The sequence below is a fragment of the Hyperolius riggenbachi genome, chromosome 3, assembly GCF_040937935.1.
Source record: "Hyperolius riggenbachi isolate aHypRig1 chromosome 3, aHypRig1.pri, whole genome shotgun sequence".
Lineage (NCBI taxonomy): Eukaryota > Metazoa > Chordata > Amphibia > Anura > Hyperoliidae > Hyperolius > Hyperolius riggenbachi.
In genome coordinates, this window is record NC_090648.1 from 342,002,641 (window position 1) to 342,020,342 (window position 17,702).

The 17,702-nt window shown below is 44.7% G+C and overlaps 1 protein-coding gene across 2 annotated transcripts in view; it reads right to left on the reverse strand.

Annotated features, from left to right (window-relative positions):
* Positions 1-17,702, reverse strand: part of CHPT1 (choline phosphotransferase 1) — a 77,175-nt gene that overhangs the window by 31,947 nt on the left and 27,526 nt on the right. For both annotated transcript variants that reach the window (XM_068276968.1, XM_068276967.1), the window contains exon 2: positions 2,411-2,558. In XM_068276968.1, coding sequence (XP_068133069.1) covers positions 2,411-2,558 — 148 coding nt within the window. The remainder of the gene's footprint in view (positions 1-2,410; positions 2,559-17,702) is intronic.

The following is a 17,702-nucleotide window of genomic DNA, read 5'->3' on the forward strand; positions in this document are numbered from 1 at the left end:
AGAGATCACTCTTCTTTTATTTGATTTACTTTTATGTTTACCCGGTTGTTCTGGCTGTATCGGATCAGAACTATGCTCAGGTGCTGTACCAGCCGCTGTGCCAGCTGATGCTGTAACTACTTCCACTGCCGGATTCACAGCCTCTGATAGAGCCTCCTTCAAGGATTTAATCGTATCTGTCATCTCTTGTTTCATCACTGATCTGATTTCTTCCTGTAATGTGCCTGACTGTTCCTGAACTAACTTCACTAGGCAAGGTTGACAAAACTGTCTGGCATAATTATGGGCAAGCTTTGTGTCACAGAGCGGGCACCGCCTTCTTGGCCTTGAAGGGTCAGTAGCTTCTGTGCCCTACAATAAAACATATAAAAAAACACAGTGTCACCTAAAGTCTTCTACAGAAGAAGGACACCCAGGTGCATATACCTCTAATAGTGATAATACAGCCATCACCTAGACAAGGCATCCATGATTGTGTAGTTAGAATATGTACTAACTATACATAATAGATAGACTAAAAGATCTCCATCAATCTATTTAGTACTTCCAGACAGAATATACAATACTAATCTGTATATAACAACATCTGTAAAAATACCCCACAGCAGACTATAATATGCGAATAGCAGAATCCATGCTTATAAAATAATTGCAATCAAATATAATCACGGAATTCAGACATCTGCCAGATACATAATAACTAATAATATGTCAATGAACAGACCTCAGAAAAGACGCTAAGCAGACAACCCGCGTATACTGCTATACTGATAGTGCTATGTATACACTCTGTATATAAACAGACCTCAGCATAGATGCGGCGTACTAGCGTATGGCTCATACCATAAAGGTCACCAAGCCTCCGCCAATCTCACCTTTCCCGGTTCCTGCTTAGCGTCCATCCCGCTCCGCTCTCCAAACGAAATGCCGAGCTATGCGGGTTTCCGGCGTCTCTTCACCCTCGCGACCGGAAGTGACGTCACGTAAGGGCGGAAGTCCAACGTCCGGGCGCCGCCATTGTGGGCAACATCCAGCCAACCCTCCGGAGGCTCAGGACCACTCACTCCGTCACTTCCGGCGCGACCAACGGCCTCCGCCACGCGGGGAGTCACAGACGCCGCATGCTGTGCCCGGATCCACCTCATCCAGGGTAGCCGAGACAGTCTCTGGAGGAGGTAAGAAGAAATCAGCTCCTCCAACCGGATCCAAACTCCTCTCCAGGCAGGTCCACCATACGCCGCCAACCCAGTCCCTGGCACACCTGGCCTGACAGACCGGCGAGCGACATAGAGCACTCTTGTTCCCTGGAACAGGAAACGTCAACTGGCGAGTGAGGGTGTCTGATAAAATTTATAGAGTACTCAATTGGACGTTTCCTGTTCCTGGGAGGAGCCTATGTAGTCTCATGGTGGACCTGTCCTGGAGGTTACTGGAAAAATTTACCTTCATTGCCGCAAATCATGCCTCAGCGCCTGCTCTCGGGCGCCGAAATTTACCGCCTTTGAAGCAAATTGCAGTTTTTGTAATGGGCACGATTTAAAGCAAATTAGTACATTTGGGTGCCCGGAGTTGCCAGATAGAATTGTGGGCGCCTGGGTATGTGTATCAAATGCATTATAAATCTGGTGGGGCATCACTGTGTGTAGAGTGCTACTCTTCCCAAAAGGTGGCTTCTTCTGATCTCATATTCAGTTGCCCTCCAGTATGCTACACTGAAAATGTGATGAAGAACCTTGGCAAAAAAGTTTTTTTTAATGGTTATAAGCTTTTAAAAAAATGTTCGTATCCTATGTGTCATACTGATGTGTAGGTTCAGGCTAGGTTCACAGCAGTCTGTAGCATAACACCTGCCTTATAATCAGTGTGAACTGTAATGGAGACTGCACAGACTATCACAAAGTCTGCATGCAGCAAGTTACAATAACGTGGTCTGTAACAACGCGTTACTGTAAACAGGCCCATAGAATTAAACGGGCAGTGAGTTAACATGCAGGATTTTTCTGCAATGCAACTGAGCACTGTGAACAAAGCCTGAGTGACATATCTGCAACAAGTACACAGCCAAAGTAAGACATAAGTAAGAATAACTAATATACATACTTGTTCTGTATCCTTAACTTAAAATTAAGGGCAGATCAGTGCAACCGTAGTATTTTAAAAGGAAATAACGATGGCAGCTTCCATACAGATTTCAATACAGGTTTCATTAAAAAAAACAAAAAAAAAAACAAAGGGATATGGATACATTCTTTATTTTGCCAATGTTTAGTCAATATATAAGTGTTACTATTGATTGTACTTTTTTCTTGCTGTAGATAGTGTTTAGTGATGTAATAAAACATGCAGTTTTCATTAACTTGTGAAAAGAAAGATGCCGCCAGATGACAAAACCACTGCAGAAGCATATTACCTATAGATATAGAATCGCATCCGTGGTCAAATAGCTCTCCTAATGGGGAGCTGCTGTTTGTTCTCCGGGCTTGCTTTCCATCAACAGCATCCAATGACTGGTAAACAAACAGGCCAATCGCACAAAGCAGTAAAGCCCAAGCTGGAGCCTGTGAAAAGAAATCGCTGTCAACAAAGTGTAAGATTACAGAAAGTAAAAGGAGCTCTGCTATTCTGTGAGCAATACAAAGGAAACAGGATAGGCTGGAACAGGACACCAGATTTACACTGGATATACAGCTCATTAAGCACAGGAGTAGCGATAGCAAAGGTGTTACTGGATTTAAAGAGTCATTCCAAGAACACAGGTAGGAGTTTTATTTTATTGATATAAACCTGACACATCACATAGTGCTTTACAGTATTTATTGATCAATTACTCAATGTCCCTCAAAGAGGCTCACTTTTTAATATCTCCACCACATTCCAAACCCAACTTTGGGGATGTCATTTGTGACAGGCCATTACCTTTAAATTGTTATTAGATCCTGCAGTTGTTTGGTGCCTTGTGATCTACTTCTGACTCCCAGTACCTCTAAACAGAGCAGGTCTGAACATAGTAGCAGAGTATATAGCACACTCTCCTTGTAGCACTAAAATCCCTAGTTGAAATCTGCATCATGACACTATCTGCAACTACAAGTAGTTTGTTCTCCCATTGTTTCTTCAAACATACCAAAAAATAGTTACTTGGTTTACCCCTAAAAAAATGGCGTAAGTCTACAAAAGGGACACAAGACTGACTATGGTAGGAGTTACATTGTGAGCTCCTTGAGGGACAGTTAGTGACAGGCCTATGGACTGTGCAAATATACAATATTAATTAATACCTACTTAAAGAGAATCTGTATTGTTAAAATCGCACAAAAGTAAACATACCAGTGCGTTAGGGGACATCTATTACCCTCTGTCACAATTTCGCTTCTCCCCGCCGCATTAAAAGTGGTTAAAAACCGTTTTAAAAAGTTTGTTTATAAACAAACAAAATGGCCACCAAAACAGGAAGTAGGTTGATGTACAGTATGTCCACACATAGAAAATACATCCATACACAAGCAGGCTGTATACAGCCTTCCTCTTTAATCTCAAGAGATCATTTGTGTGTTTCTCCCCCCCTGCAGCTATCTTCCACTGAAGTGTCAGGCTGTTTCTTCCTGCAGAGTGCAGACAGCTCTGCCTGTATGTAATGCCTCAGTATGTGAAAGCCCAGCCAGCTCAGAGGAGGATTTATCCAGCTTGTAAAAGATAATAGAGCAGAGAGAAGCTGCACTAATCTAAATAACACACAGGCAGTGTGCAGAGAGGGGCCTAGAGGGGGGAGATGCATCACAGAACCACAACACTGAAGAACTTGGCAGCCTTCCAGACACAGGCTGACAAGTCTGACAAGAGAGAGATATGTTGATTTATTACAGAGATGGTGATAGTAGAACGTGCTGCAGTAAGCCAGAGCACATTAGAATAGATTTTGGAACTTGTAGGATGGAAGAAAACCGGATGAAATTTTTGTTACGGAGTCTCTTTAAAGTGGACCCAAATTAAAAATACAAGATTTCAGAAATAAAATCTGTTTTCTAAATTATAATAATAAATAGCAGCCTTTTTTCAGCTGCATGATGACAAATATAAAATATTTGACATGTATTGGAGAAACCCCTCCCTTCCTTTCAAATTGCCGGGAAAAAATCCGGCAAACTGGTGGAGTAGGTGGTGTCCGACAATGGAGGAATTGCTAATGGCTGCCCCCAGTATAATCCTAGTTATGAAAAGAGAAAAGCATGCACTGAAATGCTTATAGGCTTGAAGGAGTGTTAATTTATCTTTGTATGTGTCAGAGGGGTGCAACTAAATATTTTTAATTTTAAAAAATGTTTAGTTTGGGTCCGCTTTAAGGTCTAAATGAAACTACTGTTGGGAGCTTCAATTCCAACTTTCCACATAAAAAATAGCCAGCTAATTAATCAGCCGCCACTGAGTTTGATAAGTTCAGTTTACAGTCAGTGTTAATTTGTATAGGAAGCTGAAATTTGAAGGCGTACTACAAGGGGGGGTCAGGGGGAGAGAAAAAAAAAAGTTGAACTTATCTGGGACTTCTAATGGTCCCCCTCAGACGTTCCCACCTCCGGTACCAGGCAATTATTCGTCTAACAAGACGAATAATGCACGCTCCGCTCGCGTCATCGGTAGCTTACTGCGCAGGCACAGTACAAAGTTTTCTTGTACTGTGCCTGCGCAGTAAACTTCCGATGACGTGCGCTGGACTTGCAGGCGCACGCCCGGAGGCAGAGAACGGCGGATCGGAGGACGACAGCGTGAGACATTACAGCTACAGGGGGCTGATAGAAGCCCCAGGTAAGTGTCTGTTTTTATCTATAACACCCCCCCACAGAACCCCTTTAAGCTCATCTCTGGTGATTACTTCTCATCAAGAGGAATAAGCCTGAGAAGACTTCCTCTCCACAAACCTTCACAGGAATGCCCAAATATGTGGATTAACTTTTTTCCCCACGCAGAGCCCCCGGTGCCAATACCAAAAGCCCTGACACTGTAAGGCCACATTCACATTATGAAGCGCGGATGGCCGTGCGTCGGAACGCAACACATACGAACGCACGCCATCCGCGATTCTATGCGTTGCATGGCTGATCACATTCACTGAAGTAAATGGGTCAGCCGGGCGTTTCTGCAAAAAATGCCTGCAGCATGCGTTCTTGTACCGCACGCAGTGGGAACATCAGACAGTGCAGTCTATGCACTGTCTGATGCGTGCGTATCTGCCTCCTGCACGCGTTCCCTAAACATGGATGGGAATGCGTGCAGTGTGAATGGGGCCTAACCGTTATCTGGAGCTCAGCTATATTATAGGCAAACCCCATCACCTATATCAGCATATCAGCTTTAATATCCGGCATCTGGAACTTAAAGTGGACCTGGACTCTTGCACAGGCCACAAGGAAGGAAAAAGAAAAAAAAAAAAAAAAAAATGAGAGAAATGCACCCTGTGTGTTTTTAGAGAGAAGAGCCTGTCTAATTCCCCTTCATCTTCAAGTAATCTCAAAAGGAATTTGATCTCTCAGCTGTGTCAGCACAGGTACAGTGGCTTGCAAAAGTATTCGGCCCCCTTGAAGTTTTTCACATTTTGTCATATTACTGCCACAAGCATGAATCAATTGTATTGAAATTCCACGTGAAATACCAATACAAAGTAGTGTATACGTGAGAAGTGGAACGAAAATCATACATGATTCCAAACATTTTTTACAAATAAATAACTGCAAAGTGGGGTGTGCGTAATTATTCGCCCCCCCTGAGTCAATACTTTGTAGAACCACCTTTTGCTGCAATTACAGCTGCCAGTCTTTTAAGGTATGTGTCTACCAGCTTTGCACATTCAGAGACTGAATTCTTCAGCTCAGTCAGATTAGATGGACAGCGTTTGTGAACAGCAGTTTTCAAATCTTGCCACAGATTCTCGATTGGATTTAGATCTGGACTTTGACTGGGCCCATTCTAACACATGGATATGTTTTGTTATAAACCATTCCATTGTTGAGCTGGCTTTATGTTTAGGGTTGTTCTCCTGCTGGAAGGTGAACCTCTGCCCCAGCCCCAGTCTCAAGTCTTCTGCAGACTCCAAGAGGTTTTCTTCCAAGATTGCCCTGTATTTGGCTCCATCCATCTTCCCATCAACTCTGACCAGCTTCCCTGTCCCTGCTGAAGAGATGCACCCCCCGAGCAGGATGCTGCCACCACCATATTTGACAGTGGGGATGGTGTGTTCAGAGTGATGTGCAGTGTTAGTTTTCTGCCACACATAGCATTTTGCATTTTAGCCAAAAAGTTCTGTTTTGGTCTCATCTGACCAGAGCACCTCCTTCCACATGTTTGCTGTGTCCCCCACATGGCTTGTGGCAAACTGCAAACGGGACTTCTTATGCTTTTCTGTTAACAATGGCTTTCTTCTTGCCATTCTTCCATAAAGGCCAAATATGTGCAGTGCATGACTAATAGTGGTCCTATAGACAGATTCCCCCACCTGAGCTGTAGATCTCTGCAGCTCATCCAGAGTCACCATGTGCCTCTTGACTGCATTTCTGATCAGCGCTCTCCTTGTGCGGCCTGCGAGTTTAGGTGGACGGCCTTGTCTTGGTAGGTTTACAGTTGTGCCATACTCCTTCCATTTCTGAATTATCGCGTGAACAGTGCTCCGTGGGATGTTCAAGGCTTTGAAAATCTTTTTGTAGCCTAAGCCTGCTTTCAATTTTTCAATAACTTTCTCCCTGACCTGTCTGGTGTGTTCTTTGGACTTCATGGTGTTGTTGCTCCCAATATTCTCTTAGACAACCTCTGAGGCCGTCACAGAGCAGTATTTGTACTGACAATAGATTACACACAGGTGCACTCTATTTAGTCATTAGCACTCATCAGGCAATGTCTATGGGCAACTGGCTGCACTCAGACCCAAGGGGGCTGAATAATTACGCACACGCCACTTTGCAGTTATTTATTTGTAAAAAATGTTTGGAATTATGTATGGATTTCCGTTCCACTTCTCACGTGTACACCACTTTGTATTGGTCTTTCATGTGGAATTTCAATACAATTGATTCATGTTTGTGGCAGTAATGTGGCAAAATTTGGAAAACTTCAAGGGGGCCGAATACTTTTGCAAGCCACTGTATGCAGCTAATATGTAAACTCAGGATGCTAACCCTTTGCTTCCATGAAAACAGGAAGCAGACACACTGCAGATTGATTGCAAGAGTTCTGCAAGCTGTAACAAAAGAAATGTTTCTCTGTAAAGGTTATTATGTTGTTGCTCATCCATTCAAGCAGAGAGGAGGTTTTTGAGTTCAGGTCCGCTTTAAATTCCTGTCCCTAGTGGTGGACTTTGCTTTGGTAGCAGCTCCCTCTTTTATGGTTGCTTTAAGGCTTCTTGCACACAGGGACGTTACAGGTGCACGTTAGTGCAGCCTGTAATGCTCCCCCAACGCACAGCAATGTAACACAAGTGGGCTGTTCACACTGCCCACGTTGCGTTACATTGTAACGCAGCAAAGTGCTGCATGCTGTGCGTTCTCCACGGCTAAGCCGCGTTAGAATGTTTGCACATGCTCAGTCATGTTGGGGAGGAGGGGAGAGCAGCCGAGCACATGGCTAATTAATATTCACTGCACGGTGTGACGTGCAGTGTTTACTTCCTGGTGCGGCCGCTCTGTGCGGCAATTGGCCGGGCGGGACCACGTGATGCTGCATGCGTCCAAGAGTACGCATCACGGCATCACGGACACCAGAGTGAGCTGCACAACGCGGCTCACTCCGACGTCCACACCAGAGAGCACCAGGCGTTGCGTTAGGGGCACGTTATGAGCCCTATAACGTCCCCTAAACGCAACATCCTGGTGTGTAACTAGCCTTAAAGCAACTCTGACTGAATTACCGTACATGTATCAGCAACATTTTACCCATAAATGGCCATTCAAACCCTCCTAGTAGCTCCTGTAGGACCCCTTGTGTGAACAAATGTGTAAACCAATCAAAAAACATGTGCTGCTGCAATAAAGCAGTCATATTTTCTTTTTTAAAGCAGAGAAACATATCTGATTGTGAACACAGGAATATTTTATATATAATAAATACCATCACTGCTGGAAGTATAAAGCCCGAGGATTAGTTGTGTCACTAGTAGGGAAGGTCAATGAGATGCAAATAATTCTATGTTGATGCAGGTTTAGGCACATTCTCTATGCAAATATAAGCACATTAAGGCCTCCTTTCCACGGACTGTTCAGCTGTGTGCTCAGCATGCAGTTACCAGGCATAAGTAAGCAGTTATCATGCAGCTACAAACAGTTACCAGGCAGCAGTGAGCAGTTGAGAGAGTTTGAGAGGCATTTCACTGGGTACTTTTCCGTTAGCCGGGCGCATCCGGCAGGTGGTGACAAAACTCCACCAGAGTTACATCTTTCCCTACTATCCATGGCGGCCTGGAGGGGGAATAGTAATTAGCGCCACCTGTCGGATGCGCCCGGCTAACGGGTAAGTACCTTTCACTGCCTATCAACAGTTCGTGGAAAGGAGGCCTGAAAATGGACCAATCAAATGCCACATTTGCAGGATTTGCTTGGTCCATTTTCAAGTTGCATACATTGACATACACAAGTTGCATTAACTAAATTATTCGCATTTCATTGACCTTCACTAATCACTACTGGGACAGCCAGCTGAGCCGTTATCCAAACTGACATTCATACATAATTTTATTATTTTAGTACATTACAAAATAGGCATCATTTTATATGAGGTGTAATTTAAAAGTGCATTTGATTGTTAATACATGTAACTATTGTTGGTTCCCATACATTCTAAATTATTTTTAAATTCCTTTTGCTTATTAAATCAATTAAATTTGATATGTTAAATTTGGGGTTGGTGACTACCAGGGCTGCGGAGTTAGTCAATGGTTTCATAAACTGAGGAGTCGGATGATTTTTGTACTGACTCCAACTCCGACTCCAGGTACCCAAAATAGCTCCGACTCCTAAGGGCCCATTCACACTAGCGCGATTCCCACTAAATCGCCAAAGCGGCATCGCTTTTTAAAGTGCTAGTGCTATTCTAACCTATGGCAGTGATCTCACTGCCGCAATTGGCGCCAATCACAAGCCTTTTGCGGTTAGCGCCAATCGCAAAATGCGTTGCCTGCAGCATTTTTGACCAGGATTCTGAAGAGATTACTTTACAGTGCTCAATAGAGCAATGAACACGATCGCTCTGAATCATGGAAATGTACATCAATTTTACCGCACTAATCACAGTAAAATCACCTGCACAAACCGCTAGCACTTTGCGCTTTTTAAGTGTGAACGGGCCGTCAGTATAATACTTACTAGGGCTGAGAATTTGGTACAAAAATCATCCTACTCCTAACTTTATGAAACCACCAACTCCAGTTACCTAAAATTGCTCCGACTCCAAATCCACAGCCCTGGTGACTGACTACAAATGAAGTCATACAGGGGCACTATACATATGCACTTCCTGCATATCTGGTAATCTACTAAGAATGTTATGTGCAGAATGTGTAATAGAGGAAGAATCCACACTCTCCTGCACATCACTGTAAAACCATGTACACACCCCTGACTAAAGTCAGTTGAGGGGGCCAATAGCCACCACCTCAGTCGATAGGTGTTTGTACATCAATCAAGCGATCTGCCCAGCAGATCAAATTGGCAGGGCAACGTTATTGTTCACGCCATTCGCCCACCCAACCTCCGCATCATGTATGGTGCACTGCTCTGTCATTACACACACACACACACACACACACACACACACACACACACACACACACCATTAGCTATACAACTAACTTGCATCTGAGCAGCCCACCCATGTCACCCAAGGGGATCCCCTACGTAAGACATCAATGGTGTGTACGCACCTTTAGATGTACCCACAGGTAGATTGCCTAGGGCCTGATCAATGTTAATTGTTCCTGTCTGCACCCTCTACGTGTACTCCTACTGAAGGCTAGTTTTCAATTCTACTCTACAGCTATATCCTACGTTTAGTTAAAGTGCATCTCTGGTGTACAATACATAAAAAGCACAGTGGCATGCTTTTGCTTAAAGCGATCCTTAAGCCCAAAGCCCTCGCGTGTCCCTCCGATCCTCCTGTCCCCACCGGCGGCCACTTCCGGTTTCGCCGCCAGGACCCGAAAGGCTGGGAATGCGAGTGATTCTTCGCGTTCCCAGCCACAATAGCTCCCTCTATGCTGCTATAGCAGGTGCAATGGTTTTCAGACTTCAAAGTTGGAAGTTCCAGAAGTGAACCAGCGGCGATGACCGGAGCATCGGCAAGTGGCTGCACGGGCACAGGATGTCTGCGGGAGACCATTAGAAGCCCCAGGTAAGTTTAACTGTTTTTCCCCCTACACCCATAGAGTACTCCTTTAACCCCCCTTGCCTGTAGTTTCTAGGCTAAATTGCTCCCGGGGAGGGTGTAAAATTGCACCACCTACTCCACACCTGTGGGGTAGAGAATATTATGCATTATTAGCCCCCCTTCTCAGTATAAGTTAGGCAAGTATAGTTGCTGCAGTATAGGTTAAACAGGTATAGGTGCTGCAGTATGGCTATGTAAAGGTGCTGCAGTATAGCTAGGTTTAGGTGCCACAGTATAGTATAGGTGCTACACTGCGACCCACCTCTCCTTCCCCCCCAATCCCTGGCGCTTACAGGAATGGGGATTACTCACCGTCTATCTATCCAGCAGCAGCCGCACACCCTCCTCCGCCACGTACAGCTCCAGTCTGTGTACAGTACCAGGATGTGGCTTGAGGACGTCCCGGTATTGTACACAGATCGAGCTGTACACGGTGGAGGAGAGTGTGCAGCTGCCGCTGGATAGATGGGTGGTGAGTAATCCCCATTGCTGTAAGTGCTGGGGATGGGGGGGGGGGGGGGTTGTCACTTCAGCACGGGGTCACAGCAGGAAGGGTGGGAAGGGTCATTGCGTGCGGGGAATTGCTGGGGGGGGGGGGGGGCGGAGGATCACTGCAGGGAAGCCCCGCAACTTCTCTGCTACGCTGGGTTCTGCTTGTGCAATTTCCCTAGGATAGCTGAATGCATGTTTGCACACCTTGGGTAGCACAGATCGCTACCCACCGTGTGCAGACAGGCATTCAGCCAACCTAGGGAAGCCCACAGAAGTGAAAAAAACAGAGCCGGCAAAGCAGAGAATCTAGAAATCTCCCTCACTGCATTGACGAGCCTGACTCTTCCATACCGCTTTCAGCATCTTTTTGCTGGATGAGCCAGGCTCGTCCATACCACTAGGGAGGTTAAACATTCCATTAAAACATTGTGGCAGATTTTTCTTACATCAAATCTCCCAGTAAATGACCAGCATTTGCATATTTTTTTTATTACAGTTAGAAGAATAAGTTCAAATTCACTTTTACAGTTCATAATAGCAGATCTCTCAGATGAATGTATAGCAATTTTCACAGTTCTTGTAAATAGGCTACTGTCACAGAAGCCCTAGTGGTCAGACCGCGAAATGCCTTCCAAACGGTGCCAGCGCACGGATCGTGCGAACTCTGGTCGCAGTCAATGCGTAGGAACCGTTGGGAATTGGCCGCAGACAAACCAGAAGGGAGCCTGTGAGGTACGGTAATTACAACTTTACACACTATTTCAGGGTATCTGCCACCACCTCTGTTTTCTGAGACAGGGGAACTCACTAACTGGCTATTTCTCGACCTGCAAATAAAACGGTTAAAACACGCTGTATTCTGTCTAGATATCAACAATAGTAGCGTCTCTTCAGAGACCTGAGTTCAGTTTCTGTGTATGCTGAATAATAGGGTAGCTGGAACAAATGACGATAGCGTCGGTTTATTGAAAGCAATATAAATAATTAATATATACAGAAAATTATTAAAATCAACAATTATTGAAACATTAATAGCCAGTATGAAATAAAAGGGAGAAATTACTTAGGATTTGTGGAAAGATGCCCTATTGTGGGAAAAACTTGTAGAGTTCCTTTGTTTCAGTTCAAAGTTCAGAGTTCAGACCAGGTGGATGGCAGCATATCCTCAAGCTGGCACAGATGAAATCAGGATGATGTTATCTATAGCTGAAGGGATTAGGCTGAAGTGAGTGGGAGTGTTTAGTGGGCGGTGGCAGAAGAGAAGAGTTTGGCATGCTAGTGACAAACTCAAGCTCAAACCCTCCTCCGGCGGCTCTAGTACGCGTGAGCAGCCGTACGTCCCCACACGGCAGCACGCATTGTGACTTCACTGTGCTAGCATCCCGCAGATAGCATAGCAGCACTGCGCCTGCGTTCCCAAGATGTTCCAGTTCGCTGGGGAACCCGACCTTGAGGTTGAGTCCCCGACCGGAGCATACCGCAGCTAAAGGATACATTTGAGAGGGGAACAGAGGCCGCAATCCACTGGACAACAAGGTCAGTTACACACAGACATGCATGTTTTTTGCAAAGTCACTTTGCCTGATGACTCCTTTAACCACTTAGTGACATGTAGGCGTCCTGCTGGAGCCTCTTAACGGTTCCAGGACGTTTTAAAACGTCATACACTGCTGCGCGCTCCCGCACATGCATTCCCTGCACGTGCATTCCCGTGCACGTGAAAATAGTGAAAAAAAAATACACCTTTATTTCCAAATACTATATTGTCACCATGATTTGTACTAGGGACATAATTAAAATCTTGTTATAACCAGGACAAATAAGCGGATAAAATGTGTGGGTTTTATATACAGTAGCAGTGTTTATATTAAAACTATAGGGGATAAAATTTTCATTTTTTCCTTGTTTTTCCCTTTAAAATGCATAGAAAATAAAGCAATTACTGAAAACAAATATCAACCTCAAAAAGCCCAATTGGTGGTGAAAAAAACAAGATATAGATCCTTTCATTGTGATTAGTAGTGATTAAGCTATTGGCAAATGAAAGGGATGAGCACTGTAAGGTGAAAATCACTCTTGTCCGTTAGGGTAAAAACCTCCTTGGGGTGAAGTGGTTAAAGCGGGATTGTAATCATAAAAATCACATTTCAAAAGAAACTGGTCAAAATGTATTAAGTGATAAAGATGCTAATTCTGCATTAAAAACTTTTTGTGCTGTTATGGTTTAGAGTTATTGGAGTTTGAATTGCCAAACAGTTGCAAGCTGGGGGGGGGGGGCTTTGGGGGGGAGGGGGTATTTTTATCTATAATATCTTCCTCCGCTTTCCTTTAATTCCCCCTCCTTCTAATGACATAAGACAGTGCACTTCCTAGTATAATAGACCTCCGTGGGAGTGTCTGAAGACTCTGGAAGGAGGGCGGGTAACGAATACACAATTAGCAAGAGGAGAAAAAAAAAAGGTGAGAGTGAGGGAGGAAATGAGGTCAGGAGGTCAAATGTAACCAAGATGGAAACTGTCTAGAATAGGATTCTCTGCTTTTCTTTTATAAAATTCACAGGAATCATAACGTGGACAGTGCAATACTTCTGTTAGGTAAGTAGAACTAGTATTTATCTACTTATATATGTGTTTTTTATTTCCAGGTTAGCATGGGTGTCACTTGTTCTTTAACAGTTTCCATCTAGCAGCTGCTCCATGAACTGCCCCCTCCTTTTATGTGTTAAGCGTTATCTTAAAGATAGTAAAGACAGAAGCTAACAATTTACGGTCATAAAAGGTAACAGTGACAAGTAATGTCAGCGAGCATGATGGCAGCATCCATGACTTAGGCTGGCCATACACTGGTCAATGTGGCCAACAGATCGATCTCACTAAGATCATAATCAGAGAGGGATCAATCTGATCGAATGCCTCCAAACAGATTTTCAATAGATTTCAGCATGAAATCTATTGAAAATCTGTGGAGCTTCACACTGTCTGCCAGGCTCCCAAGGTCTCCCTCAACTGCGTGCCCTCGCCCGGCCGTGCAGAGTGTAGGCAGCAGAGCTTACACTCACCTTTCTGCCAGCATGTTTTTTCTACATAGCCACCGGCATTCCTCCCTGTCTCTTCTCTCCCTGAGCCCCTGTGTCCCCTGACAAACACTAGAGGGGGAACACTAAGCGTCACCATGGCACGTACCTTACATGACCACTAGATTACTCTAGGGTCCAGCCTCTGGCGATTATCATGTGACACGGGTGCCCCGGGAGAGAAGAGGCAGGTAAGTGCGCCAGCGCAAAGTTGAGTGTAAGCTCTGCTGCCTACACTGCAAGTCGCTCAAAAGCCACCACTACTGCCATGCTCCCGACACACTGCCAATGGAGTGAGATCCTCCATCCTGCAAGATCGATCAATTCAAATTATTTTGGCCAAAATCATTCAGACATCGTTTTCTAGCAGATTCAACCAATTAATCAAATCTGCCAGATAGCAATTCCAAAAGAAAGAAAGGAGGACTCCGGCAATCTCCAGCATAAACTTAATTTATTAAAGCGGACCCAAACCAAACATTTTTTTAATTAAAAATATTACGTTGCACCACTCTGACACATACAAAGATAAACACTCCTTCAAACCTATGATCATTTCAGTGCATGCTTTTCACCCTTCTCTTTTCATAGCTAGGGTTATACTGGGGGCAGCCATTAGCAATTCCTCCATTGCCAGACACCATCTACTCCACCAGTTTGCCGGAAAAATGCCGGCAATTTGAAAGGAAGGGAGGGGTTCCTCCAATAAATGTAAAATATTTTATATTTGTCATCAAGCAGCTGAAAAAAGGCTGCTATTTATTATTATAATTTAGAAAATAGATTTTATTTCTGAAATCTTGTATTTTTAATTTGGGTCCACTTTAAGCCGCAAATTAACAACAAACACCCCTGGTCAAATATGCTGGATAGCAAAAGAAAAAAAAAAAAAAAAAAAAAAAAAAAGTGTATGGCTACCTCATTTTTAGGAAATGTTTAAAAAAAAAAAAAGACATATTGGATCAAAAGCTAATGTTAAAGTTAGCCAGTAAATGGTATAGTGTTACTACACTGTCAATCTGCAGCTCTGGTCAGCTATGTTGGACAGCAATGTGCGTAAGTAAAAAACTATGAATTCTAGAAAAAAAGTTTCTGTACCGTGTTAGCCAAATAAATTATATAGGTAGAAAAAAACAACGTTTTGTAAAAAATACAAAAACTGCGCACAAGAATGAACCATCACCGCTTTAAAATCAATGAAGGTAAAATGGACACACCAGTGGGCCAACACTTCTGTGAACCAGGACACAGCATGCAAGATCTAAAAGTACTTGTTCTTAAGGGTAACTTCAAAAATGATCAATCAAGAAAACTTTCTGAGTACAAATTTATGAAAATGTTCAAGACATTAACAGAAGGTTTAAATTGTGGAACAGGATTCATGACACCTTATGTAACATGATTGATTTGGCTTCATGATCTTCAGAAACCTGCTGGATTTCATGTATGGTTGCACTAACTCACTGGCTCCAGCCTGCTGATCACCTGACACCTAACGGATAAACAGTAACCAGCACAACTGTCATCTTCGTGTTTACCATTTATCTGCATCAGTGTTTTACTTCACCTAACATCTGAAAATATGCCTGAAGAAGGGGACTAGATCCCAGAAAGCTTGCATCATTTAACTCTATCAGTTAGCCATCAAAAGGTATTATTTTTTACAAAACGTTGTTTTTTTCTACCTATATGAATTCTAGAGAAACAGAACATGGAATGAGATGAGTACAAGAGAAAAAAAGTTTAGCAAAAGTTTGCTTTACAATGCACAGGTGCTTTCATATGCGTCTTGAGATGTATTTCAAAACACAAATGACTGCCATAATTTCATGCCATATTTGGCAAACCATGTTCTTTAAAATTAGGACTGTTTTCCCAAGGTCAGAGACTACTGGAGAATATGAATGATCCTGCAAATCCACTATGGTAGGATATGGTGTAAGATTAGGACACAGACCTTTGTTTCATTGTGAGATGATTTTAAGAAATCTGAGCATAACTAGTATTATTCTTAGTAGTTTGTGTGGTTATAACAAGGGAAAGAACAGAAAAGAGGAACAGTATGAATCAGTGAAGCAGTTAAAATGACAAAAACACCAGCAAATATAGTGTATCAAAACAGATGCATCAGCCACTTAGCTGCAGACAACTTGGACTTGATTTACAACAGCCCTCACGCAGGCGCAGTAGAGGAACTCGGCCTCTGCACTGGCGGTGACCCCAGGCCGGCGGCTGCAAACAGAGATGCATTATGGGACATGTCAGCTTCAAGTGGCTGGAGGAAGCCCTGGTTAAGTATATCATGGGGCAGCACAATTTGCTTTATGCTTCCTTTAACCAATTGCCGACCGCCCACTACCAATAGGCGGCAGTAAAGTTGCACCCCCAGGACCGCCTAGCGCCAATCGGAGACCGATTAGCCGGGGATCGTGCGCTGCGCGCGCATCTGCCGGCATTAGGCTCCACCCACCCACAACGTCTACTAATTGGCCGGCAGGTTGTTGTGAAACACTTTGTTAAGCTAACAAAGTGTATTATACTGGCTGCCTCCTCCCCTGGTGGTCCCAGTGATCGAGCGACCACCAGGGGAGGAGGCAGCCATTGTAGTAGTTACACAAGCACACTGATCCTGCCCCCTCCCCTGCCCCCTGATCGCCCACAGCACCCCTCAGACCCCCCCCCCCCCCCGGATCACCCCCTCAGACCACTGTTTGCACCCAATCACCCCCCTATTCACCCATCAATCACTCCCTGTCCACGCTATATTTTAGATTAGGCTCTAATCAGCCTGGGGGCTCCTGATCCCCCCCCCCCCCACACACACACCTATTCTCCCATGTAATCACCCACTGATCACCTGTCAATCACCCATCAATCACCCTGTCACTGCTACCCATCAGATCAGACCCCAATCTGCCCCTTGCGGGCACCCAATCACCCACCCACACCCTCAGATCGCCCTCAGACCCCCTCTGATCAACTCACCAGTGCATTGCTTGCATATATTCCCCCCTGTAATCACCTGATTAGGGCTGCACGATTTTAGGGAAAAATCGAAATTGCGATTTTTCTCTCAGAAATTGCAATTTCGATTTTTCCACGACTCTTTTTTCAAATGCTGGGGGGGGGGGGTTTCCGCACTGCCCGGTCCGCTGTCTGTAATGCCTTGCAGTGAATATGTATGAGTGTTAATGAGCGGGGGGGGGGGGGCAGATCCACTCGAGCAAGCGGCCGGGCACATACAGCATTACCAATCACTGGCTAGCGATGGAATGACGGCGGCGGTAGGCGGAGCTGTATGCTCTGTACAGCTCCGCCTACTGCTGCTGTCATTCCATCGCTAGCCAGTGATTGGTAATGCTGTATGTGCCCGGCCGCTCGAGTGGATCCGCCCCCCGCTCATTAACACTCATACATATTCACTGCTTCTGGCCAATCCGCGCACAGCGGGGCCAGAAGCAATGCATTACAGACAGCGGACCGAAAAACCGAGGTACTGACGATCAGCAGATCGTCTTGCCACGAACCACGGTTTCGGTTTTAAACCGAAAAACCATGCAGCCCTACTACTGACCACCTATCAACCACCCTGCCACCACCTGTCACTGCTACCCATCAGATCAGACCCTAATCTGCCCCTTGCGGGCACCCAAACACCCGCCCACACCCTCAGAGACCCCTCAGACCCCCCCCCCCTCCCGGATCACCTCCCCAGTGCATTGATTGCATCTATCCTCCC